At 39.5% G+C, this 25,942-nt stretch overlaps 1 protein-coding gene across 1 annotated transcript in view; it reads right to left on the bottom strand.

Moving 5' to 3' along the window:
• Positions 1-25,942, bottom strand: part of LOC121387707 (microtubule-actin cross-linking factor 1-like) — a 175,968-nt gene that overhangs the window by 97,389 nt on the left and 52,637 nt on the right. The window contains 10 exon segments of the mRNA XM_041518900.1: positions 20-139; positions 6,534-7,640; positions 8,607-8,690; positions 9,706-9,879; positions 11,307-11,471; positions 13,914-16,323; positions 20,953-21,074; positions 22,053-22,123; positions 22,693-22,849; positions 24,573-24,678. Of these exon segments, the coding sequence (XP_041374834.1) occupies positions 20-139; positions 6,534-7,640; positions 8,607-8,690; positions 9,706-9,879; positions 11,307-11,471; positions 13,914-16,323; positions 20,953-21,074; positions 22,053-22,123; positions 22,693-22,849; positions 24,573-24,678 (4,516 nt within the window).

The raw sequence follows: 25,942 nt of genomic DNA, 5'->3' as shown, positions 1-25,942 counted from the left end.
CATGCATGGTAAAACTTACACTGTGATCTTTAAGCTGGACGGTCAGTGTTTCTGGTTCGACGCTGATGGGTTCGGCCGTGTTGATCTCATTCTCGGCTTTGTCGAGATACTTCAACATCCCGTCTATCTCAGAGAGGGCCTGTCAAGAAAACAAATTAATAATAATAATAATAAAATAAAAAAAATAAAAAATTCATAACATATTACACAGTGAGTGATCATAACAAGACAGCACGTTCCAGTTTGATATTCAAACCTGATCAAGTCATCACCTTTAGTAAGCATTAAGGAAGAGGAGAGGGAGGGGCAGAGGTTGGCTGAGAAACTAAGAGACAGAGAGGAAAATTAGTGAGAGAGAGACAGGGAGATGGGGAGAGAGACAGAGAGAGAGAGACAGCAGAGAGAGACAGGTAGAGGGCGAGAGACAAGGAAGGGGAGAGACAGATAAAGAGAGAGAGAAATAGAGAGAGAGAGACAGGCAGACAGACAGACAGACACAGAGAGAGGGAGAGAGAGAGAGAGAGAGAGAGAGAGAGAGAGAGAGAGAGAGAGAGAGAGAGAGAGAGAGAGAGAGAGAGAGAGATTGAGAGAGAGAGAGAGAGAGAGAGAGAGAGAGAGAGAGAGAGAGAGAGAGAGAGAGAATGAGACAGACACACATGCACAGAGAGAGAGAGAGAGACAGAGAGCAAGACAGGGAGAGATCGTGAGAGAGTAAGGGAGACACAGAGAGAGAGTGAGTGAGAGTGAGGGGGGGGGGAGTGAGAAAATACAGAGATAGAAAGAGAGAAGAGAATGAGTGTGTGTCAGTGTGCGTGTGCGTATTGTGGGTGAGGAAGTAAGAGAGTGAAAGTCAAAGACAGAGTCGGGCATGAATATGAATTACGGTAAATTAATTTCCATTGTATTTCTTCTGTATAGTTCTTATTGCCTTGTTAACTTAACAAAACAAAAACTCACAACACCCTCCCCCACCCCCACCCCACCCCTCCACTGAAAAAAAAAGAAAAAAGTATTCGAGACCTAAAATCTACAAACCTGTCTTGGTTTGTGGTGTGTTGATCGTAAAATCCAATTGTTAGAATGATGAGCAAAGCCATTGGCCAACTGGCGATGATAAAAGGCACTGAGTAACTGGGCTTCGAATGAGCTCATTATGACATGTAATACGAATAGTCACACATTCCAATCTAACCAGCTGTCATATAACACACTCAAAAGTCCCATGATTATAGAATTGAATATATTCATCATTCTAGATGATACTTTTCATATTTTCTTGTGATATTTATCAGTTATACACAAAAAAAAACAATTAAAAAGTTATTTACCTCACTAATTTTTCTAGATGTGAAAACGAGACCGATGTGTTTTCTGATAAACTGTTTACAGTTTGAACAGATGGTAAAAGTACAAGATACATTTGTCATAGACCAACAACATGATCTCAAACCTAAATCTGTAAAAGTACAAGATACATTTAATTGTTATAGATAAAAAAAAAATCAAAAATCAATCTCAAATCTGTAAAAAAACAAGATACATTCGTTGTGGACAAAAAAAAATAAAAAAATAAAAAAATATCAAACCCAAATTTGTAAAAGTACAAGATACATTTGTTGCGGATACAAGAAATCTCAAACCTAATTTGTTAAAGTACAATATACATTTAATTATTATAGACAAAAAAAAAATCCTAAACCCAAATTTGTAAAACTATAAGATACATTTAACCAAAAAAAATCTCAGATGCCAAAAAAAAAAAAAAATACAAGATACATTTGTTATGGACACAAAAGTCCCCAACAAATTTGAAAAAGTACAAGATACATTTGTTAATGGACAAAAAAAAATCTCAAACTTTTTGTGTGGTTTTTCAGTTTTTGTCTCTGCAGCATTTCCGTCAGTTTCGTATGGGTTGCATACAGCCTAAGCAAGTCACGTACAGAGTTTGCACACTATATTTATTTTTGGCGGAAGTGTAAATTTAAAGACACATCATTCTGTTGAGAACACAAGTTAAACAAACGACTTGTCAAATAGTAGAGGAACAATTAATTATTTTGTTTAGGGTATAACTTGAACACATTTTATAAAATATCTGCACTGAATAGGCAAACAAAGTGTATTTACTGGCAGAAAATGTATTGTTACTGTTACCAAAATATTTAGCTTTCCAAAATACGGGGTGTTTTTTCTTTTACTGGGATGTTATTTTTTTTTCATAGCTAATGAAAATAGCTATTCAAGTTAAATTTTGAACAAACACAAATTTTAACCCAACAACTAAAGCTTGGGGTTTTTCATGTATGGTTTTGAAAATTGTAAAAAATACTGGTAAATGAACATAATAACAAATTAAAACAAACCAGTAATAACTAATTAATAACAGTTAAATTATAAAACTAGCCTATTATTTCAACCCATAAATTAGTTTATTAGCAACCTAACATTAAACAGGCTATCAGTTCTATATCAATATATATATATATATATATATATATATTAATTTTTTTCACTATCAATTCTATAGCTTAAAATCTCAATGTGATTTTCAAACCTTGTTAAAATATATTACGTACATTATTTCTTCAAAATATCTAATACCACCAATTCAATTACTGTTACTAAGTCTTAATGATTCTTTATGTTAAGCTGACTTATTTAAATCTTAATCCATGTCTAAATATTTTTGGGATAAAAACATTCATCTAAATATTGGTTTAATTAATTCACTTCTCTTTATAATATCCACTTTTAAACAAGGTGATAACTAAAAGGCAAAACCTGCACGGGTCCTTGGAAATAACTGACAAAACTAAACCGATGACAGTCAATAAAACACAATGTAAGTAGGAGGTTTTAGAAATCAAACAGTTACTCCTGTCCAAAGTTTGACCAGCACATTGAAGCTGATTGTGTTAACAAATCCTAAGTAGAAAAAGCAAATCATGGAATATCATCATCACACATTGAAAACAATCTTCACACCAGTCAAATAACTAACACAGAATTCCAACTGCATAACCACGGACATTGAAGAAAATCATCACACCAGTCAAATAATTAACACAGAATTCCAACTGCATAACCACGGACATTGAAGAAAATCATCACACCAGTCAAATAACTAGCACAGAATTCCAACTGCATAACCACGGACACTGAAGACAATCCTCGCACCAGTCAAATAACTAGCAAAGAATTCCAATTGCATAACCACGGACATTGAAGAAAGTCATCACACCAATGAAATAACTACGAGCAGAATTCTGTTTGCATAACTACAGACAAACACGGATGCTTTTCCTGTTTACAACTTCCACATTCTTGTACATGTATCTGCGTATTAAAACTAGGTCCAGTGTATGTATGTGTGTGTGTGTGTATTGATTTCAAGAATTTCCATATGAAAAGATTTGTACCTCAATCAATAATATGACTGTGTCCTACCTGAGTAACAATGGGCTCATTTAATGTCACATTTTACGGGCCAGTCTGGTATTGACAAATATTACGCATGTGTCGAGAGAAGAGCCAACAATTTCGCTTGACAATACATTCAGACATTGTGCACAGAAGAAAAATACAGCAAAGAAAATAAAATGTCAACAGAACGAGCGCCCAACGTGTTGACACAGTTTTCTCACCTGTTGATAAACAGGAACACTGCGGCCCAGTCAGGTATTCAACAAGTTCCAGCTCTTGGCCAATCAACAACTTTGAAGGAAACACAGTTTTGTGGGTTTTTAATTTTTGGAAATTACATGTATGACAAGTTCCAGCTCTTGGGCAATCAACAATTTTGAAGGAAGCACAGTTTTGTGGGTTTTTAATTTTAAAAATTATAACAAGTTCCAGCTCATGGCCAAGCAACAACTTTGAAGAAAGGACAGTTTAATGGGTGGGATTTTGTAAATTAATAATAATAATTTTTTAATTAATTAATTTTATTATTTTTTTTTTTTTTTAAATTGTTGTTTACCTGTGAATTTATATTACTTTGGAAAGAGTTTGACACATACCCTTCCAGACTGACGTGACCTTGGGGAGGAGGGGGGAAATGGAGAGAAGTTAACCCCTGACTTCCTGACCACAAAAATGTAGTGTGTTTTGGTCCATAATATTCTACATAAAGCCCAGTGGTAAAGCATTCGTAATTTTGATTTCCACACAGATATTCTGTATGTGACTTAAATTGTATAGACTGTGGCAGTTTTAATTATTTAAAAATATGGAGTCCTGCAAAATAAATTTCATCAAAGTCATAAAGGTAGAATGTATGCCTTCCTAAACAAACAATTTAAATTTCAAAAATAAAGTTTCTTGAGAAATGACAATTAAAATATTCTTGCGTAACACCAATGACAAAAAAAATAACACCAATGACAATGTGTAACACCAATGACATTCGAGAATGGATCCTTGAAACACTATTATTTTGGCTACCACTACTTGTTAACAAAAGTATGTAATTAATATTTTCTTAAATGTTTTTTTTTCTGAGTTTTTTTTCTTCGGCCTACAACTATTAAAGGCTTATTAGAATAATTGTGTGTTTCTGTATTGTTAAGATACGGCCGATGAGACAGTTTAAAAAATATACTAAATTCAGACACAGAATTTTAATTTTGTTTAAATATTAAATTAAAGATTTATTTATTCATTAATTTATATAGTTATTTTCGTGCTTATATTAAGGTTCAAAATCTATTTTACTATATACTGTAAAAAGTATTAATCCTACTTTTGCTTTCATGCAAGCACTGTAAAACTTTATGTTAAATGTTCCCACTATTTTCCGAAAACAAAAACGCCTGATAAATGCATGATGTCATTCTCATGTTTTCAATACATACACTATAGCAATTCAAATAAATTTTATGTCACCATTTTAAGAAATAAATCATATGAACTACATCATTATTCAAAAGAATTAACTCTTGGTCCTTTTTCCTTTTAACTAAAAAGCTATTATAAATCAGGATTTTTAATAGTTTTTAAAATACAACCATTGCAATTAAGAAAATGATCATGGCAAAAAATGTGCTGTGGAAAAATAGTGTCCACGGCAATTTGAGCATTAACATGTTTGCAACTCTGGATTGTAAGTAAAGTTAAATGATGAGTATGTTATTTGTGTTGTTTGCCAAGATGCTGTAAGATTCATTTATACCAGTGGCGCTATTTGCTGACTGAAAGTGACGTAACAGTTAAACAAATAATAAAAAATTTAAAAAATCAAAAAAAGGAAAAGAAAACAAAAATCGACCCCGACTAGGCTTGAACTCGCAATCTTCTGATTCGAAGTCAGACGCCTTATAACATGCGGATGACATGTGCACAATCAAGAACAATGGGGTTGCAATGGTATGACAATTTATCATATACCGCGTAGTCAGTCCACAGTGACATACTAGTTCAATCTTTATATTTTAATTATATTACATCAGTGTCAGAACAAATGTGATATAAAATTTAAATAATTTTCTTTAATAATGGCATAATTTCTGTTTGGAAATCTGTCACCAAGACCGAATGCCCCCCTCCCCCACTTCAGACACAAGTAAATCGGTAAAGTTTGTTTAGTTTTTTTGGATTAGGCCACATGGCACCAGAAAAAGGATGGCATATTTTGTCAATATAAATGTCGGAGATTTTTTTTTATTAAACTATTGGAAAGATCTCTCTTTCTCTCTCTCTCTCTCTCTCTCTCTCTCTCTCTCTCTCTCTCTCTCTCTCTCTCTCTCTCTCTCTCTATATATATATATGTGTGTATATCTATAAATATCTCACCATCAGGCTTACCATAACATTTCAAGTGTTATGTAGGAGTGTATGATGAACATTGTACTGAAAATAAAACACTGGTAATGCACCATAATCATGATTCAACAATCCATAAGCTGTTACCCCTTGCAATCCAGTGGTCCCTGCAATGACCTAATTGGAACTCGCTTTAATGCTGGATCTAGTTCAGCCAGACCCAAGCAGAAAAATGTCCGCTAGACTGATTTAAGCACTCCACGGTAAACCAAATTGCCATGTCGGAAACCAATCAAATAGTTCGCGAACATAAGCAAAACATTTGCTGGTTGAACTTTGGATTGGTAATTTACATGTATTTGCGATCATGCCCGATAGAGCTGAGATTCAGATACTTTAGCAATAATTGTGTAGTTACTCTTTTAATATTTACTTTTAATCTGTTTTCAGTTAACAAAGTATATGTTATTTTTAACAATAAGGAAAAAATCCATCTTAAAAAAAAATTCAATAACAAAATGCCGCAGAGAATTAAAAACTGCAGCAATCTCCATGGCATTCTGTTAGATCGTTCCATTTGGTCTTGGTGTCAGCGAGACACTTCTTCACTGAGAAGACCCTATATTACTGTACCTCTCTCCATCCCCCCTCCCCCCTCCTCTTGTTATGAACTCACCTCTAGAGACTCCTGCTGAACAAGGAACTCAGATCATTCCACTTGGTTTATATATTACTGTACCTCCCTCCCCCTCCTCCTCTTATGAACTCACCTCTAGAGACACCTGTTGAACGAGGAACTCAGTCAGATCATTCCACTTGGTCTCGGTGTCAGCGAGACACTCCTTGACTGCGTACCGGTCGCAGACGCGCTCATTCTCCATCAGCCCGCGACACGTGTCCCTGAGTGCATCGACATATTCCTCGCGGTCCCGCTTCGCCTCGTACAGCGCGTCCACCTTGGCCTTCATTGCCTTCTGATTGGCTGTCTTCGGCTTCACCTTCAGCGACTGTATGGAGTCCGTCAGCCAGGCGTCCAGGTCGGAAACCTTGTCCTCGAAGTCTGCAATTCTTGTCGACACTTCTTCCAGCTCGGCTGTTCTGGCGTCTGCTTTCTTCTCCACCTCTTCCAACCTGTCCTGGAGCTCGGACAATGCTGCGTCTGCCCCCGCCTCCTGCGAGAGTCGGTCGAGCAGAGATCTGTTGCTGCCGATATCGGCGTTCATGATCCTCTGCTCCTGTAACTGCTGCGCGAGATGTTCCTTGTTCAAACTGATCAGTTCCGGGTGGGACAAGCTGTTTTCGGCATCATCGACCATCGCTATGACACCGTCCAATCGGTTCATCACGTTCTGTTGCTGGGCAACCGAGGCTTCCAGCTTCTCCTCTTTGTCCTTGACGGCCCCTAGCAATGCCGTGTGTTTGTCGTGGTGGTCGTCAATCACACTTCTCACCTCGTCAGCCTCGTACTGGAGCCCAGCTTCCTGCAGTCCCGCAGACAATCGGTCGCCCGCTGCTGATAGGTCCTTTAGTTTCCTCTCCTGACCAATCAGATCGGCTTTGATGGATTTCAGAGCATTCAAGTCTCTGGAATCCTTCTCAGGGTTGTGGCCCATGTTTTCATCGACGATTCTGCCGATTTGATCCTGCAGAGGTTGGTACGAAGAATTTAACCTGTCGTTTAAATCGTTGAATGCTTTTTTATTCTTCATCAAGCTGGCAAGCCGGTCCATGTGTTTAGCACATTCGTGAGAGATGTCTTTGTACTTGGCTTCGATCGATTCAATCTCGTCGTCAAGGATACCAGCCTCCGATTCTTCCTTAATGGTCGGTAGAATCTGGACACGCTTTCTGTAGACATCCACTTCTCGTTCAAAGTCCTGAAAAAATTAAAACCAAGCAAACATGTTTCAAATAAGGCCGGAAAAAAAAACGTTTCCTCTCTAAGTCAATATATCAAAATTACCAAATATTTAATATCCAAAAGCCAATGATTAATAAACAATGTGTTCTAGTGCTGCTGTCAAACAAAACAAAGTTTTTTAATTTTCTTGCTGCCAACAACTCATACTAGTATCACAGCACACATTACCCATTTCATGGCAACTCAGTCTGACTTGATTTTTTCTACCTATTATTTTTTTTTTTACCCTGCAACTCAGTCTAAGTAGATATTTACTTGATGCAACCTGTAATATACTTTATTTTTGCTGGATACAATTTTCACAATTTAATGAAAATGAGCCAATTCGTGAGCATTTATTTTTGCTAATCTCCCATCCCTTCCCCCAGTAAAAGACCCTGATGTAAACTAGCCACAATGATGCCAGAATGCATTTTAAAGCTATAAATATGAAGATGCATTACAAATATTTCAATACCAAGATGCATTACAAACATTTCAATACCAAAATGCATTGCAAATATTTCAATACCAAAATGCATTACAAATATTTCAATACCAAAATGCATTGCAAATATTTCAATACCAAAATGCATTACAAATATTTAATTACCAGAATGCATTGCAATAATTTTATTATCAAAATGCATAACAAATACAATGTATTTCAATACCAAAATGTATTGCAAATATTTCAATACCAAAATATATTTGCAAATATTTAATTACCAGAATGCATTGCAATAATTTCAATACCAAAATGCATTACAAATATTTTAATACCAGAATGCATTGCAATTATTTCATTACCAGAATGCTTTGCAGTACTTTCATTACCAGCACGCAGAACATATATTTAAGCACCAGAATGCATTACAAGTATTTAAATGCCAGAATGCATTGCTAATATTTGCACTGCAGGTATTACAGTACCCATAAATACCTGTGAATTATCGCGGAAACTGTCAGAAAGTTTCAAAATCTTTGCTATATCATCTTCTTTGGCTTTAACTTCTTCAATAAAATCCTGAAAATTATAAATAAAATCATTAAATTCGAAGATAATCAAACATCTCAAATAAGGGGTGGGATGTAGCCCAGTGGTAAAGCACTCGCTCGATGCACGGTCGGTTTAGGACCGATTCCCATCGGTGGGCCCATTGGGTTATTTCTCGTTCCAGCCAGTGCACCATGACTGGTATATCAAAGGCCGAGGTGTGTACTACCCTGTCTGAAGGATGATGCATATGAAAGATCCCTTGCTGCTAATAAGAAAGCGTAATCCATGAAGTGGTGACAGCAGGTTTCCTCTCTCAATATCTGTATGGTCCTTAACCATATGTCCGACGCCATATAACCATAAATAAAATGTGTTGAGTGCGTTGTTAAATAAAACATTTCCATCTTTTATATGAACCACCCCACAGACAGGATAGCACATACCAAGGACTTTGATAAACCAGTTGTCGTGCACTGGCTGGAGTGAGAAATAGCCCAATGGGCCCACCGATAAACCAGTCGTCGTGCATTACTGACTGGAATATGAAATATCCCAATGGGCCACAGACGGGGATTGACCCTAGACCTACCTCGCATCAAGTGAGTGCTTTACCACTGGGCTACGTCGTGTCTCTACAACGAGATGGGACGTAGTTACCGTAAAGTAAAGTTTCTTTTATTTAACGACGCCACTAGAGCACATTGATTTTTTTATCTTATCATCGGCTATTGAACGTCAAACATATGGTCATTGTGACAGTGTTTTTTTTAGAGGAAACCCTCTGTCACCACATAGGCTACTCTTTTACGACAGGCAGCAAGGGATAGCACAAACCATGGCCTTTGTTGAACCAGTTATGGATCACTGGTCGGTGCAAGTGGTTTACACCTACCCACTGAGCCTTGCGGAGCACTCACTCAGGGTTTAGAGTCGGTATCTGGATGAAAAATTCCATGCCTCGACTGGGATCTGAACCCAGTACCTACCAGCCTGTAGACCGATGGCCTAACCACGATGCCACCGAGGCCGGTCATGTAGTTACCTTAAAGGCACTGTACTGAGTCTCGATGTCTCCCTGTAGAGACTGCAGGTCCTGAGATTTCTCTATGGCCTGGTCCATCCACACATCCAGGTTCTCAAGTTGCGAGTAAAAATCTTCAAGTTCCGCAAACATCTCTTGAAGATGGCTGTTTCGTGAGCCGGCCTCTGTTGCTGCCTGTTAAAATGAAATATTAAAAACAAATTACGAAAAGGTAATATATATTAATACAGAGTGCAAATGGACAGAAATTTTAAAGTAAGAAAAATAAACTACTATACCTATAAAAGCAATACAGGAATAGCTGTGGGTGAGTAAAATATTTCTAAAAAGTGTTTATTAAACTTTTAAAAACTGCAGAAATCAACACCCATGGAGGAAAGGTTAAAAAGCACCATGATTTTATATAAAATGTCAAATATTACATGAAATTATTTAGCCAAATTAAAATAAAATTTGCCAGCTGCTTTCATAATTTGCAATTGGTGAATTTGGCGAGTGCCAGAGCTAGCCCTGCAACATAAGTATTCTACAAAACCCTACACAGTTTTGTATCGCTTAAAATCAAGGGCCATAACTCTTTCAAAAATGGGTTTTATTCAACTGCCCTGTTTCTTTTCTCTATCCTGAATTCCATCTCATTTTCCAGCCAGTGCACCAAGACTGGTGTATCAAAGGCCATGGTATGTACTACCCTGTCTGTGGGATGGTGCATATAAAAGATCCCTTGCTGCTAATCAAAAAGAGTAGCCCATGAAGTGGCAACAGTGGGTTTCCCCTCTCTCAATATCTGTGTGGTCCTTAACCATATACCTAATGCCATATAACCGTAAATAAAATGTGCTGAGTGCGTCATTAAATAAAACATTTCTTTTCTTTTTGTTCTATCTCATTTCTTCCCGATCTGGCAACTCCTCCTATCTTTCAACCAGTGCATTCCATCTGTGCCACATACCTGCCATTTCCCATAGCTCTGGGCTTAGACTGACCACTTCAAAGAGTGTTTACCAACTATACTCCCCTACTACTGGCGGTCGTTAGGTAGTGCCATGGGCCAGGCCAGACCAGCTTTATTGGCAGTGAAGGACGAGGATGCCAGGTGGATGCACGGAAGTACATGTACTGAGATTGCACCCATAGAGGAAAAGTTAAAGTATGTTTTGTTTAACGACACCACTAGAGCACAATGATTTATTAATCATTGGCTATTATATTGCACCCATGGAGGAAGTTGAGACAAGTAGATGACAGTGTGGACAGCTCAGAAGACAGATTTGGAGGAAACTGACAAAACAGGCTTCAAACAGATTGAAATCGTGGAAGAAATTGGAAAGTGTTTCTATATTAAGATTACGATATTAAAGTTGTCTTACGACAGGTGTGTGGCACAGATAGCCACAAGAGACAAGCACTTGTGACAGTTTGAGAGACAAGGACTGGGATGTGGAGGTGGACAGTGAAAGAAGTTGAAAGATAGGAGGATCTGCCAGATCGGGAAGAAGAAATGAGATGGAAGTCAAAGGAGTCAAAGGAAAGTTGGATAAAAAAAACAAATGTTTAAAAAAAAAAAAAAAAAAAAAAAAAAAAAAAAAAAATCAACTTACGACATCAAAGCGGACTTTAAGGTCAGACGTGTTGTATCGGAGTTTTTTGAACTGCTGTACAGTGTCATTCTCGCGCGAGTCTTTGTTCGTCTCTATCAGCTCCTCCGCCTGGCGGATTGCACACCGCACAATCGGCTCCTTCTGCTCAATGTCAGACTTCAGAACCTGAATAAATTAAAAATAAAACAAATACAATATATAGAGGATACTCCCCTTGTGTCTTGTGATATCAGAATTTATCAGCACGAGTTGATAAAAGTATAAAATTTGAGGCTTATACTTTTATCAACGAGTGCTGATAAATTATGATATCACAAGACACGAGGGGAAGTATTCTTTTTATCATCCATTATCATTCTTTTCATCTGCGACAGCTGTAAACAATGTCAGTAATGTAGGTTGAATGTCACTATATTTGGCAGCGGTAGACTCGTTAACTAGCAGAACAGCAGTGTCATGACATCACTAATGATAGGTTTAGTGCTGAAACAAACATGGTGACGTAATAAACTATTGTCTTGTGATTAAAATTTGACCAATCAAGATTATAGTGCCAGCAATATCTCCTACAAAAGCCTTTAATGGATGATAAGAAAACTTACTGAGCAGTCAATCTAATGCTATTCTCAGACTGTCAACTGACATGACCAACTAATGGGTTATACGATGAGAATCGAGTTGTAAGAGTGCTCAGACTAGCAACTGGACAGTCATAGGAGTTGTATACGACGAGAATCGAGTTGTAAGAGCGCTCAGACTAGCAACTGGACAGTCATAGGAGTTGTATACGACGAGAATCGAGTTGTAAGAGTGTTCAGACTAGCAACTGGACAGTCTTAGAAGTTGTATACGACGAGAATCGAGTCGTGAGAGCGTTCAGACTAGCAACTGGACAGTCATAGGAGTTGTATACGACGAGAATCGAGTTGTAAGAGCGCTCAGACTAGCAACTGGACAGTCGTAGAAGTTGTATACGACGAGAATCGAGTTGTAAGAGCGCTCAGACTAGCAACTGGACAGTCGTAGAAGTCGTGACAGTAGAAAGTTGGCCAACTTTGTGCTGCCAGTTGGTAGTCTGAGCATTATGGGTTATATGATGAGAATCGAGTTGTAGGAGTGTTCAGACTAGCAACTGGACAGTCGTAGAAGTCGTGACGGCAGAAAGTTGGATAACTTCGTGCTGGCAGTTGGTAGTCTGAGCATTATGGGTTATATGATGAGAATCGAGTTGTAAGAATGCTCAGACTAGCAACTGGACAGTCGTAGAAGTCGTGACGGCAGAAAGTTGGATAACTTCGTGCTGGCAGTTGGTAGTCTGAGCATTATGGGTTATATGATGAGAATCGAGTTGTAAGAATGCTCAGACTAGCAACTGGACAGTCGTAGAAGTCGTGACGGCAGAAAGTTGGATAACTTCGTGCTGGCAGTTGGTAGTCTGAGCATTATGGGTTATATGATGAGAATCGAGTTGTAAGAATGCTCAGACTAGCAACTGGACAGTCGTAGAAGTCGTGACGGCAGAAAGTTGGATAACTTCGTGCTGGCAGTTGGTAGTCTGAGCATTATGGGTTATATGATGAGAATCGAGTTGTAAGAATGCTCAGACTAGCAACTGGACAGTCGTAGAAGTCGTGACGGCAGAAAGTTGGATAACTTCGTGCTGGCAGTTGGTAGTCTGAGCATTATGGGTTATATGATGAGAATCGAGTTGTAAGAATGCTCAGACTAGCAACTGGACAGTCGTAGAAGTCGTGACGGCAGAAAGTTGGATAACTTCATGCTGGCAGTTGGTAGTCTGAGCATTATGGGTTATATGATGAGAATCGAGTTGTAAGAATGCTCAGACTAGCAACTGGACAGTCGTAGAAGTCGTGACAGCAGAAAGTTGGCCAACTTTGTGCTGCCATATGGTAGTCTGAGGTTAGCATTATGGGTTATACGACGAGAATTGAGTTGTAAGAGGGCGCAGTCATAGAAGTCGTGACGGCAAAAAGCTTGGCAAACTTTGTGCTGACAGTTGGTAGTCTGACACTAGCATTAAACCATGTTGATTTAACCATAATTCTAAACATTACTCTGGTGTTATGATTATTTTTTATTTAAGATCAGTCTGGTGTCAAGATCAATGTGGTGTTTTGAGATTGTTTTGGATTTTTTTATTAATGTAGTTTTAAAGATTATTTCTGGTTTTAAGAGTATTGGCGCAGACCCAAGTTTCAGCCCGTAAATATCTGTGTGGTCTTTAACCATATGTCCGATGCCATATAACCGTAAAAAAAATGTGTTGAGTGCGTCATTAAACTGACAGGAGTGTGTTCTGTATTGTGATTGGTTAATTACATTTTTTTCCTGGTATCAAATGAAAATAACACCCGGAAAGCTAATGATGTCATTAGAAAGTGATGTCATTAGCAACTGGAACAGGCGAAGTTGACGATTCAAGGGTCTACAGTTAGATTGTAGCCAGGTTTTGCCTTCGGTCAAAAATTACATTTGCGACATCAGATAGACAATAACACCCGCAAATCTAAAAACTCCATATGATTATCTCCTAAATAAAACATTTTAATTTTTTTTTTATTAACGCCATTTTGTAAACTAACTCACCTTGCTGTCATCGTTCTGTTTCTTGAGTTTGTCGAGCTTCTCGCTCGGTTTGTTCTGCCCAGCCAGCGTCTGCTCCACCTGCGACAGCCAGTCGGAGTTCTCCTTCACATCAACGAGAGCTCGGACTATTTCTTCGTCCGACGCCAGCTCCAGTGTCCCAGTATCCGGGTTCAGTTTGACCTTCGACCCCATGGTGAGGAACCCATTGGCTAACGCATCTCTTATGGACATCTTGTGATCACCCGGGGCAACAAAGTCCGTGCTTCTCGGATTGACCTTCCCGTTGTCGATGAGGTCCTTCAAGGTCGTTGTCGTGTCAACATATTTCTCGGGGTCGATATGTGGGGTGATGAGTCCATTCGCAATGGCCTGTTCGATTGTCATCGCCTGACCCGACACGTTGCTTATGACCTTTCCAGATTTGGGGTCGAATTTGCCGCGGTCCATGAATGACCCCAAACTGGTGACGTTTCCCGTCTCATTGTCGACGAAATAGACGTAATCCGGATTCCAGATCCCTCTGTTCTGGGCAACGTCTATCGGCAGGGATTCTTTGGTATCCGCGGCAACATATTTCCCAGAGTGCGGGTCCAGTTCCTGAGAACAGATGGCTTCCTGGAGCGACAGTTTGTTAAGCGCGGTGAACAACGCGATGGCCGCTTGAGGCTCGACCTGGTCCGACGTCACGGCGACCTGCAACGGGACGATGTCGCTCGTCCGTTCGTTCGCGTACGCCACCAGCGGAATGTTCAGCGCACCACACAGCACCGCATCCTCTATGGACAGGAGGTCGTTGGAGGTCGCAACCTTGACCCCTTTCATGTTGGTGTCCATAACCCCTCGCAGTCTCTGCAGCGTCTCCGCGTGTTCGGCGACGCTTGATGCGTTGATGTACGGAGAAATCTGACACGCCTGAACAGCTTCGCTCACTGACAGCTCTTCCCCAGTCTCCCTTCGCACAATCTTCCCCGTCGCCAGGTTGCAGCGGCCATTTTTAATAGCAGATGCAAGGCTTGTCACTCTCTGCGCAGACACGTCGTAGAAGAAGGTCGTGTCAGGGTCAATGATAGACTGGTTCACAGCAGCTTGCAGCGACATCGTCAGCCCCGTAACCGTGTCTGTAACCAGTCCCGTGTCGGGGTCGAACTGGCCCTTGTCTATCAGATCCCCTACGCTTGATTCCGCGTACGTTTTGAGGATCTGTTTTAAAACGTTGGGTTCTATCAGTCCGCGAGCTGTAGCTTCCTCCAATGGCAGAATCTCACCATCTAGAGTATCGTACTCGGCCGTCGCAAAATTTATTATCCCTTTCTCGTACGCCTGTTCGATGGTTAATGAGTTTTTCGTCTTGGGGTCTTTGATGCCTTTGGCCGTGACATCCATTCGGTCTTTCAGCTTATTGAATAACTTGTCATTGGGGTCGATTTTCAAGGCCATTTCGGCACCATCTACAGTGTCCATGTCCGATGGCAGAAATCTCTGTTTTTTCACCTGTAGCTGTTGAAAGCGTAAAATGTTTCCGTCGTCTTTGTCGCGGGTTGGATCGAATGGTCTCCCTTTGATCAGACCACGTTTTATTGCATCCGCGATCGACATGACCTCCCCAGTTGCTGGGTCGCGGTACACTCCGTTCACTGGGTCGATTATTCCGTCCTGTATTGCACGCTTCAGCGAGATTTCCTCCCCCGTGGTTGGGTCGATCACGCCCGAAATTGTGAACGCTACGTCCTCCAATTCTATCGACGTGAACACGCCGTTTTCCTCACTGTCGTTCCCAAACGCAGCTGGATCGGCGATCAGGTAACCCGATTTTATCGCATCCATCAACGACATCTCCTCACCCGTCACGGGATTGCGGAACTTCCCCGTTTTCGGGTCGATCAATCCCGCGGCGATAGCCTCTTTGACACTGATCCACTCTCCGGTGCGAGGGTCGATAACTCCCGTTATCGGGATCTTCTTCGTGTCCATGGCATTCTGTAATCCCGCGATCCCGTTGTGGTTGATGTCGCCGTTCACCATGTGATCCCGGTATTCAACGAGAACGTAGCCAAGGTTAATGGCTTCCGGAATGGACACGGAATACCCCGTGTCGGGATTGTTGTACGTCCCGTGTCGCTGGTTCAGTATCCCCTTGGCGATCGCCTGCGAAACGCTCAGGACTTTGTCATTTCGGGGGTCAAGGACGCCTGTGATGACGAACGATCGCACCTCTGTGATTTCTGTTGTTTCCGAGAACAGGTCGTTATCGTATTCTTTGCTGGCGAGCTTTTCCTTCACGGCTCGTTTTCGTCGCGGTGGTGCCAGCGGCTTTTTGCCTCTGTGTCGCTCATGTATGTATATCTCCGCGGTGACGGTTGTCAGGCGGCTCTCTTTGGTTGTCATGTCAATATCCACAATAGGGAGGGCTCTGAAATAAATAAAAAATTCTTTTTAATTTCAACTAAATTTATACTTTGTGAAAAATACACAACTTTAATATTTAGCTAAATGCAAAAGTATTTTAGTTAAAAATATACAGTGAAACCCCTCTAAACCAGGCACCCTTGGAACCAATAAAAATGTCCGGTATTGAGAGGGGTCCGGTCTTGAGAGGTTTCACTGTATATATATATATTTTTTTGATTGCAAGTATTATGATGATCTTCCATACGTGCCACTATAAACCAAGTTTAATTGATCTAGCACATATAGTTCGTAAGAAATTTAACTGAATGAGAAAGTTTAACATTGAGCTAAATAATAAAGTTGACGCCGCTACCATTATCAGAAAAGTTTGTTGATTTATTAATAATCGGCTATTGGATGTCAGACATTTAGTAATTTCAACATATAGTCTTAGAGAGGAAACCCGGTAAATTGTTTCATTAGTAGCAAGGGATCTTTTATATGCACCATCCCACAGACAGGGTAGTACATACCACAGCCTTTTGCTACACCAGTCGTGGTGACTGGCTGGAAAGACAGATAGCCCAATGGGACCACTGACGGGGATCGATCCTGGACCAACCGCACATCAAGCGAGTACTTTACCACTGGGCCATGTCCCGGCCCCTTTGTAAGAGGAAGGAAAGAACGGAATGTTTTATTTTTAACGACACATTTTATTTACGGTTATATGGCGTCAGACATATGGTTAAAGACCACACAGATATTGAGAGAGGAAACCCGCTGTTGCCACTTCATGGGCTACTCTTTTCGATTAGCAGCAAGGGGTCTTTTATATGCACCATCGCACAGACAGGATAGCACATACCACGGCCTTTGTTACACCAGTTGTGGAGCACTGGCTGGAACGAGAAATAGCCCAATGGGGATCGATCCCAGACCGACCGTGCATCGAGTGAGTGCTTTACCACTGGGCTATATTCCGCCCCCATTGTAAGAGATGACCCATTGTAGACAGATATATTTTCACACACTCGTTGGAGATAACGTTTTAGACTTGTGACTGGCTGTTCCACGGTGATGACCCGGTCACCTCAGCCATATTATCCAATAAAATAAGCACGTCTGAAATAAATTGTTCTGTGACATGTAACTTAACCTCAAACTGATTACACTGTGAAGCATGAGTTAACCTCAAACTGATTACGCTGTGAAGCATAAGTTAACCTCAAACTGATTACACTGTGAAGCATGAGTTAACCTCAAACTGATTACTCTGTGAAGCATGAGTTAACCTCAAACTGACTACTCTGTGAAGCATGTGTTAACCTCAAACTGACTACTCTGTGAAGCATGAGTTAACCTCAAACTGACTACTCTGTGAAGCATGAGTTAACCTCAAACTGACTACTCTGTGAAGCATGAGTTAACCTCAAACTGATTACTCTGTGAAGCATGAGTTGACCTCAAACTGTTTACTCTGTGAAGCATGAGTTGACCTCAAACTGATTACTCTGTGAAGCAAGAGTTAACCTCAAACTGATTACTCTGTGAAGCATGAATTAACCTCAAGCTGACTACTCTGTGAAGCATGAGTTAACCTCAAACTGGTTATGCTGTGAAGCATGAGTTAACCTCAAACTGATTACACTGTGAAGCATGAGTAACCTCAAACTGAGTACTCTGTGAAGCATGAGTTAACCTCAAGCTGATTACTCTGTGAAGCATGAATTAACCTCAAACTGATTACTCTGTGAAGCAAGAGTTAACCTCAAGCTGATTACTCTGTGAAGCATGAGTTAACCTCAAACTGATTACACTGTGAAGCAAGAGTTAACCTCAAACTGATTACTCAGTGAAGCATGAGTTAACCTCAAACTGATTACTCTGTGAAGCCTGAGTTAACCTCAAGCTGATTACGCTGTGAAGCAATAGTTAACCTCAAGCTGATTACTCTGTGAAGCATGAGTTAACCTCAAACTGATTACTCTGTGAAGCAAGAGTTAACCTCAAACTGATTACTCTGTGAAGCAAGAGTTAACCTCAAACTGACTACTCTGTGAAGCATGAGTTAACCTCAAACTGACTACTCTGTGAAGCATGAGTTAACCTCAAACTGACTACTCTGTAAAGCAAGAGTTAACCTCAAACTGACTACTCTGTGAAGCATGAGTTAACCTCAAACTGACTACTCTGTGAAGCATGAGTTAACCTCAAACTGTTTACTCTGTGAAGCACGAGTTAACCTCAAACTGATTACTCTGTGAAACATGAATTAACCTCAAGCTGACTACTCTGTGAAGCATGAGTTAACCTCAAACTGGTTATGCTGTGAAGCATGAGTTAACCTCAAACTGATTACACTGTGAGGCATGAGTTAACCTCAAACTGAGTACTCTGTGAAGCATGAGTTAACCTCAAGCTGATTACTCTGTGAAGCATGAATTAACCTCAAACTGATTACTCTGTGAAGCAAAAGTTAACCTCAAGCTGATTACTCTGTGAAGCATGAGTTAACCTCAAGCTGATTACTCTGTGAAGCAAGAGTTAACCTCAAGCTGATTACTCTGTGAAGCATGAGTTAACCTCAAACTGATTACACTGTGAGGCATGAGTTAACCTCAAACTGAGTACTCTGTGAAGCATGAGTTAACCTCAAGCTGATTACTCTGTGAAGCATGAATTAACCTCAAACTGATTACTCTGTGAAGCAAGAGTTAACCTCAAGCTGATTACTCTGTGAAGCATGAGTTAACCTCAAGCTGATTACTCTGTGAAGCAATAGTTAACCTCAAGCTGATTACTCTGTGAAGCATGAGTTAACCTCAAACTGATTACTCTGTGAAGCAAGAGTTAACCTCAAACTGATTACTCTGTGAAGCATGAGTTAACCTCAAACTGATTACTCTGTGAAGCAAGAATTAACCTCAAACTGACTACTCTGTGAAGCAAGAGTTAACCTCAAACTGACTACTCTGTGAAGCATGAGTTAACCTCAAACTGACTACTCTGTGAAGCATGAGTTAACCTCAAACTGACTACTCATTGAAGCAAGAGTTAACCTCAAACTGACTACTCTGTGAAGCATGAGTTAACCTCAAACTGACTACTCTGTAAAGCATGAGTTAACCTCAAACTGATTACTCTGTGAAGCATGAGTTAACCTCAAACTGATTACTCTGTGAAGCATGAGTTAACCTCAAACTGTTTACTCTGTGAAGCATGAGTTAACCTCAAACTGATTACTCTGTGAAGCAAGAATTAACCTCAAACTGATTACTCTGTGAAGCAACAGTTAACCTCAAACTGAGTACTCTGTGAAGCATGAGTTAACCTCAAACTGATTACTCTGTGAAGCAAGAATTAACCTCAAACTGATTACTCTGTGAAGCATGAGTTAACCTCAAACTGATTACTCTGTGAAGCATGAGTTAACCTCAAACTGATTACGCTGTGAAGCATGAATTGACCTCAAACTGATTACTCTGTGAAGCATGAGTTGACCTCAAACTGATTACTCTGTGAAGCATGAATTGACCTCAAACTAATTACTCTGTGAAGCATGAATTCACCTCAAACTGATTACTCTGTGAAGCATGAATTAACCTCAAGCTGATTACTCTGTGAAGCATGAGTTAACCTCAAACTGATTACTCTGTGAAGCATGAGTTAACCTCATACTGGTTATGCTGTGAAGCATGAGTTAACCTCAAACTGACTAATCTGTGAAGCATGAGTTAACCTCAAACTGATTACGCTGTGAAGCATGAATTGACCTCAAACTGATTACTCTGTGAAGCATGAGTTAACCTCAAACTGATTACTCTGTGAAGCATGAATTGACCTCAAACTAATTACTCTGTGAAGCATGAATTCACCTCAAACTGATTACTCTGTGAAGCATGAGTTAACCTCAAACTGTTTACTCTGTGAAGCATGAGTTAACCTCAAACTGAGTACTCTGTGAAGCATGAGTTAACCTCAAACTGAGTACTCTGTGAAGCATGAGTTAACCTCAAACTGATTACTCTGTGAAGCATGAGTTAACCTCAAACTGATTACTCTGTGAAGCATGAGTTAAATGCTGCAAGAATGCTGTAACTACATTTTTGTTTCTTTTTGAGGATATGTAAAAAAAATAGACTACTACATTCGTGTCTATTAGATACAATTTATCTTACAATTCAGGGGGGCGAGACTTAGCTCAGTGGTACAGCGCTCGCCTGATACACAATCGAACTCGGATCGATTCCCATCGACCAGCCAGTGCACCACAACAAAGGCTATGGTATGTACTATCCTGTCTGTGGGATGGTGCATATAAAAGATCCCTTGCTGCTAATCAAAAAGAGTAGCCCATGAAGTGGCGACAGCAAGTTTCCTCTCTCAATATTTGTGTGGTCCTTAACCATATGTCCGACGCCATATAACCGTAAATAAAATGTGTTGAGTGCGTCGTTAAATAAAACATTTCCTTCCTTTTACCTTATAATTCATTGTTTAAAAATGTATCCAAGTCACTTTCGCTCGTTAGATATGTTTTTTAAACAACTCGTAAGAAAACTGATATCCAATGGCCAGCCATGTAGTATTCTCAATATCTCGCCTTCTTACTTGGTAATTTGGTTATTTTTCTACAGTGTATTATTACCGTTCGAAATACGCCCTGGATGTGAATGTTGGTGGGTTGTCTACGTCGGTTACCACTAGATTTTCTTCTCCCAGACGAGAGGCAACGTCTTTTCTGAATGTCTTGTGATACGTCAACAGTTCCTGCAATACAAATAATGTCACATTTTAGTCCACAGGGCTGTGATTTTAAAGTTGATCACATGTACGAAGCAAACATAATATTGCAGAATAAAAGTTTCTGGAATGAATCCTTTTGTAGATAATTTTTCTGACATGTGTCTGAAGAAGATCAATCGTTGGAGCAAGCTACAAAAGTCGGAAATATTTCCTAGTGCAATCGATCTTATAATTTTAGTATAATTATTACAAGGCCAAACAAAATAAATTTCTAGTCTCTGGTCAGCGCAAGGCTTGATTTTCACCCTCTCATGTCAACCTTTTTTTTTTAACTTCCCGAGGTATGACATCAATTTTTTCCCAGGCTTTTCTTGCTATGATGTAATACCTGTGTGCGTATGTGCATATGTACACACACATGTACACACACGCGTACACACACATGTACACACACGCGTACACACATGGTCAGCTATTTGTCACAAACTAGTAGATGGTACATGAGATCGTCCGATGGTGGTATATCGAGTTGTTTTACTATTCTTTCATATATTGGGCTATTTCTCGTTGCAGCCAGTGTCCTACAACTAGTGTAACAAAGGCTGTGGTATGTACTACCCTGTCTGTGGGATGATGCATATAAAAGATCCCTTGCTGCTAATTGAAAAGAGTAGCCTATGAAGTGGCGACAGCGAGTTTCCTCTCTCTATATCTGTGTGGTCCTTAACCATATGTCCGACGCCATATAACCATAAATAAAATGTGTTGAGTGCGTCATTAAATAAAACATTTCCTTCCTTGTATAGGAATGAATCACCCAATACGTTGGTGGATAGTGGGGGGGGGGGGGGGGCAGTAAATGTATATGTAAATACAGACAGTCTGTACTTAAACATTTTTTAGGTGTTGAGCGGGGATGGCGGTATACCGGAGGGTGGTGTTACGAAGTTTTGACTGCATCAGTTTAAAGCCATAGTTATTTCGACACTTGATATTTCTTACCACATATGCTCTGAAAGTTCTGGCTGTGTCTTGCCACTTGCTCACTGTGCCGTTCTTCAGATCTTTGTTACCTGTAAAATATGAATATTCATTAACAAGTATTGGCTCTGTCTTGCCACTTGCTCACTATCTTCAGATCTTTGTTACCTATATGAAACCAAAGGCATTATCTTCACTGTTGTAAACCAAAGGCTGTGGTATGTGTTGTCCTGTCTGTATATTCTCTACATATTCGATTGGTACATCATAGACCATGGTATGTGCTATTCTGTCTGTGGGATGGTGTATAAACAAAAAATTCCTTGCTGCTAATCGAAAAGAGTAGCCCATGAAGTGGCGACAGAGGGCTTCCTCTCTCAATATCTGTGTGGTCCTTAGCCATATAACTGTACATAAAATGTGTTGAATGCATCGTTAAATAAAACATTTCCTTCCTTCCTTCCTTCCAAGAATTCATCTGCCCCCACGCAAAAAATACTATTTACAGCCCTGTATGGTCATTAAGTTGATTTAAACAATATTTATTTGCCAAAATAACATACTAGGATTGGTCAACAGGCTTAGCCTATATTAAGACCTCTCCCATTAAGTTGAAGCCCTGGGTTCCGTATTTCTGGTAATGATCTCATTGTCTGTGTACCTGTAGTGGCCTGACTGAGGAATTTTCTGATGTTTGTCAGTTGAAATTTCAGGTCAGTGTATTCACCGTCGTCTTTGTTGTTAGAACGAAGCAGCTGAGTGGATTCATTCATCAGTTTCATGAGAGAAGACTTTTGATTGGCTGAAAGACCTTTAAACTAAAAAGAAACAGACATGGTGATTGGTAGATCTATTTAATTTGAATTAACGTCTTAAAACTAGGCTTATCAACTCTCAGCTTTACAAGATAAGACTTTCGATTGGTTGAAAAACCTTAGCACTTAAAAAATAACAGCAAAAGTTTTGGTAGATCTATTTATTTTGTATTAATGTCTTACAACAAGGATCATCACCCCTCTGCTGCGATCACTTTTCTGAGAGGAGACTTTTAATTGGATAGCAGTATTCATTATACAGTTACATGCCAATTCATTGGTTCCTGAGAGAAGACTTTTGATTGGATGGCAGTATTCATGGGCGTCATTTGCAAGGAAAAAGTGGGGGGGACAATTGGGTTCTAACAATATTTCGTGCGACTAATGAAGGTCATTGTGGCTGTCTGAAAACATTATTTAGACTAAAGTGGGGGAGACATCAGGGGGGACATGTCCCCCCCACTGCTAAAAGTGGGGGGGACATGTCCCCCCTGTCCCCCACCAAATGACGCCCATGGCAGTATTCATTATACAGTTATATGCCAATTCATTGGTTCCTGACTTTAGATGTTGCAGATAATCTCTAAAGTAACCCTAGTTTTTAAAAACTACAACATATTTTTCACTGTTAGAGCCATTCTTAATAACTGTAAATAAGCCATTACTTCAAATTTTATTGTTTAGATTATTGATTTCCGAACATCTGAAGTGTTTCTGGTCATCGTAATCTTTGTAATACCAAAATTTGCTTTATTCAAAAATGTTAAAAACGTACATACATGTACCTCTGGGACATAACAGTGTTGGAGACAAGTTCTAGTGAATGTTTAGAGGGTAGAGGACTTTAGATCTCACTAAGTTGGGCACAACGGGGATGTTTTATCTGTTCTGATTGCAGGAAGATCGTTTTACATACGTAGCTGCTGCTGTAAAGTTGTCAGTATTCAGAAAGTGCATTTCAAGTAATTTACCGGCCTCGGTGGCGTCGTGGCAGGCCATCGGTCTACAGGCTGGTAGGTACTGGGTTCGGATCCCAGTCGAGGCATGGGATTTTTAATCCAGATACCGACTCCAAACCCTGAGTGAGTGCTCCGCAAGGCTCAATGGGTAGGTGTAAACCACTTGCACTGACCAGTGATCCATAACTGGTTCAACAAAGACCATGGTTTGTGCTATCCTGCCTGTGGGAAGCACAAATAAAATATCCCTTGCTGCCAATCGGAAGAGTAGCCCATGTAATGGCGACAGCGGGTTTCCTCTCAAAATCTATGTGGTCCTTAACCATATGTCTGACGCCATATAACCGTAAATAAAATGTGTTGAGTGCGTCGTTAAATAAAACATTCCTTTCCTTTCAAGTAATTTTAAATTTAGTGGTTTTGAGGTGAAATATTTTGAGGTCAGCATGTTTATAGTCAATTTGGGCATGATTATTTTGAGCATATGTACTTTAATGCAATTTAAAGCACCGACTCGGAGGTATCTGCCAGTTTAAAGGTCACAGTCTTTTTTTCACTCTGTTTTGTCGATTAACCAAACTTGGTGTCCATTTTCACGGGTTAAACCTATGGTCTGCAACTTTAATATTATGTAAAACAACAATTTAAGCCAAAAAGTCTTTGATATAATCTCGCAAAAAGTTATTAATTTGAAAGTTTTAAAATTTAAAATGGTGATAAAAATTCAAGCTCAAATTTTAAGGTTCGATCAATTATGAATGAATTACCTGACTTTGCTGTGTTTCCTTGGCAACCATTGTCATGAACTGCACAAGTTGTGTTCTCAATCTTGCTATGGTAGAATCCCAGTGAACATGCAGCTGACATCTCAGTCTAAATATAGAATAAAACATAACAGATTGTTCAGCACACCCTTATGAAAAAAAAGTAGGACGAAAGTAGGACTGAAAATACAGAAAAAGTAGGACAAAAGTAGGAATAAAAATATAGAAAAAGTAGGACAAAAGTAGGAAAACAGAAGTAAAAAATAGGATAAAAGTAGGACTGAAACAGTAGGTAGCAACATTAATCATGCTTCTACTGGCAAAACGAATGTGTAAATCACCATGAAAGGTAAATGTGATTTGTAACAGTACCTGATAAAGCTATACACAAAATCTCAGCTCAAAATCTCAAGGCATTGTCAAAAACAAAAAAACATACGGCAAAATGATATCTAGTACAGAAGGATGGAGATGAAAGCATAGGTTACAGGACGTTTCGTACCCATTTTGTTTCGTCCCTGGATGATTCATACACACTACCATTTTATACCCAAGACGATTTGTACTAAGTACATTTAGGACACATTTTATGTTGAATTGCACAATGTGTTATACAGACATAGATTATAAATTGCATACCATATAAGTAAATATTAAATCAATGGAAGCATCATTTGAAATGATAAAATACACCATTGTATCATAAGATATGTATATATACTGTCAAATCTCCTCAATTGCATAGCCCCGGTGCATGTCACATTCATGCTGATAACTGGTATAACTGATTATCCGATAGAGCTCAATTTCCAGATTATAACCAATGGTAAACTTTACAAATGCCTTGTGGACAGTCTATCTTACTCTTAACTGCAGAACATTGTCTGAATGCCATACATGTATGCGTTTCATTTGTTTATACATGTATTTTAAAATAATAATAAATAAAATAACAGTATAAATGTGGTAAGATTAAATATTTTAAATTTTGCATTGTTACAAATCTGCGATTGTGTTTATTGATGCTATTTCTAGCTACTAATATTCAAGCTGCAGTTTGTTGCATACAGCTTTTCCACAGTTCACACCTATTGTTCTGTGGGGTGTTGATTAGTGAAACCGTGTTACTTGGCAAAGCGCAATTTCCACGTGCAGGCGAAATAAACATCGCTTACATTAGCCTATGACTGTCTCATGATCAATTCTGAAATGTCAAAGAGACCCAATAATCTGGGTACAGATTTTCGAAGCTGTCTTAGCTCTACGATATCGTAAAACCACCACAACCTATGACGTTGCTACAACACGTCATATTGACGTCATAGCCTACAATCGTTTTTACAATATTGTAGCGCTAAGATAGCTTCGAAAAT

The sequence above is a fragment of the Gigantopelta aegis genome, chromosome 13 (genome assembly GCF_016097555.1).
Source record: "Gigantopelta aegis isolate Gae_Host chromosome 13, Gae_host_genome, whole genome shotgun sequence".
In the NCBI taxonomy this organism is placed as follows: domain Eukaryota; kingdom Metazoa; phylum Mollusca; class Gastropoda; order Neomphalida; family Peltospiridae; genus Gigantopelta; species Gigantopelta aegis.
This window is presented reverse-complemented; position numbering and strand designations above follow the sequence as displayed.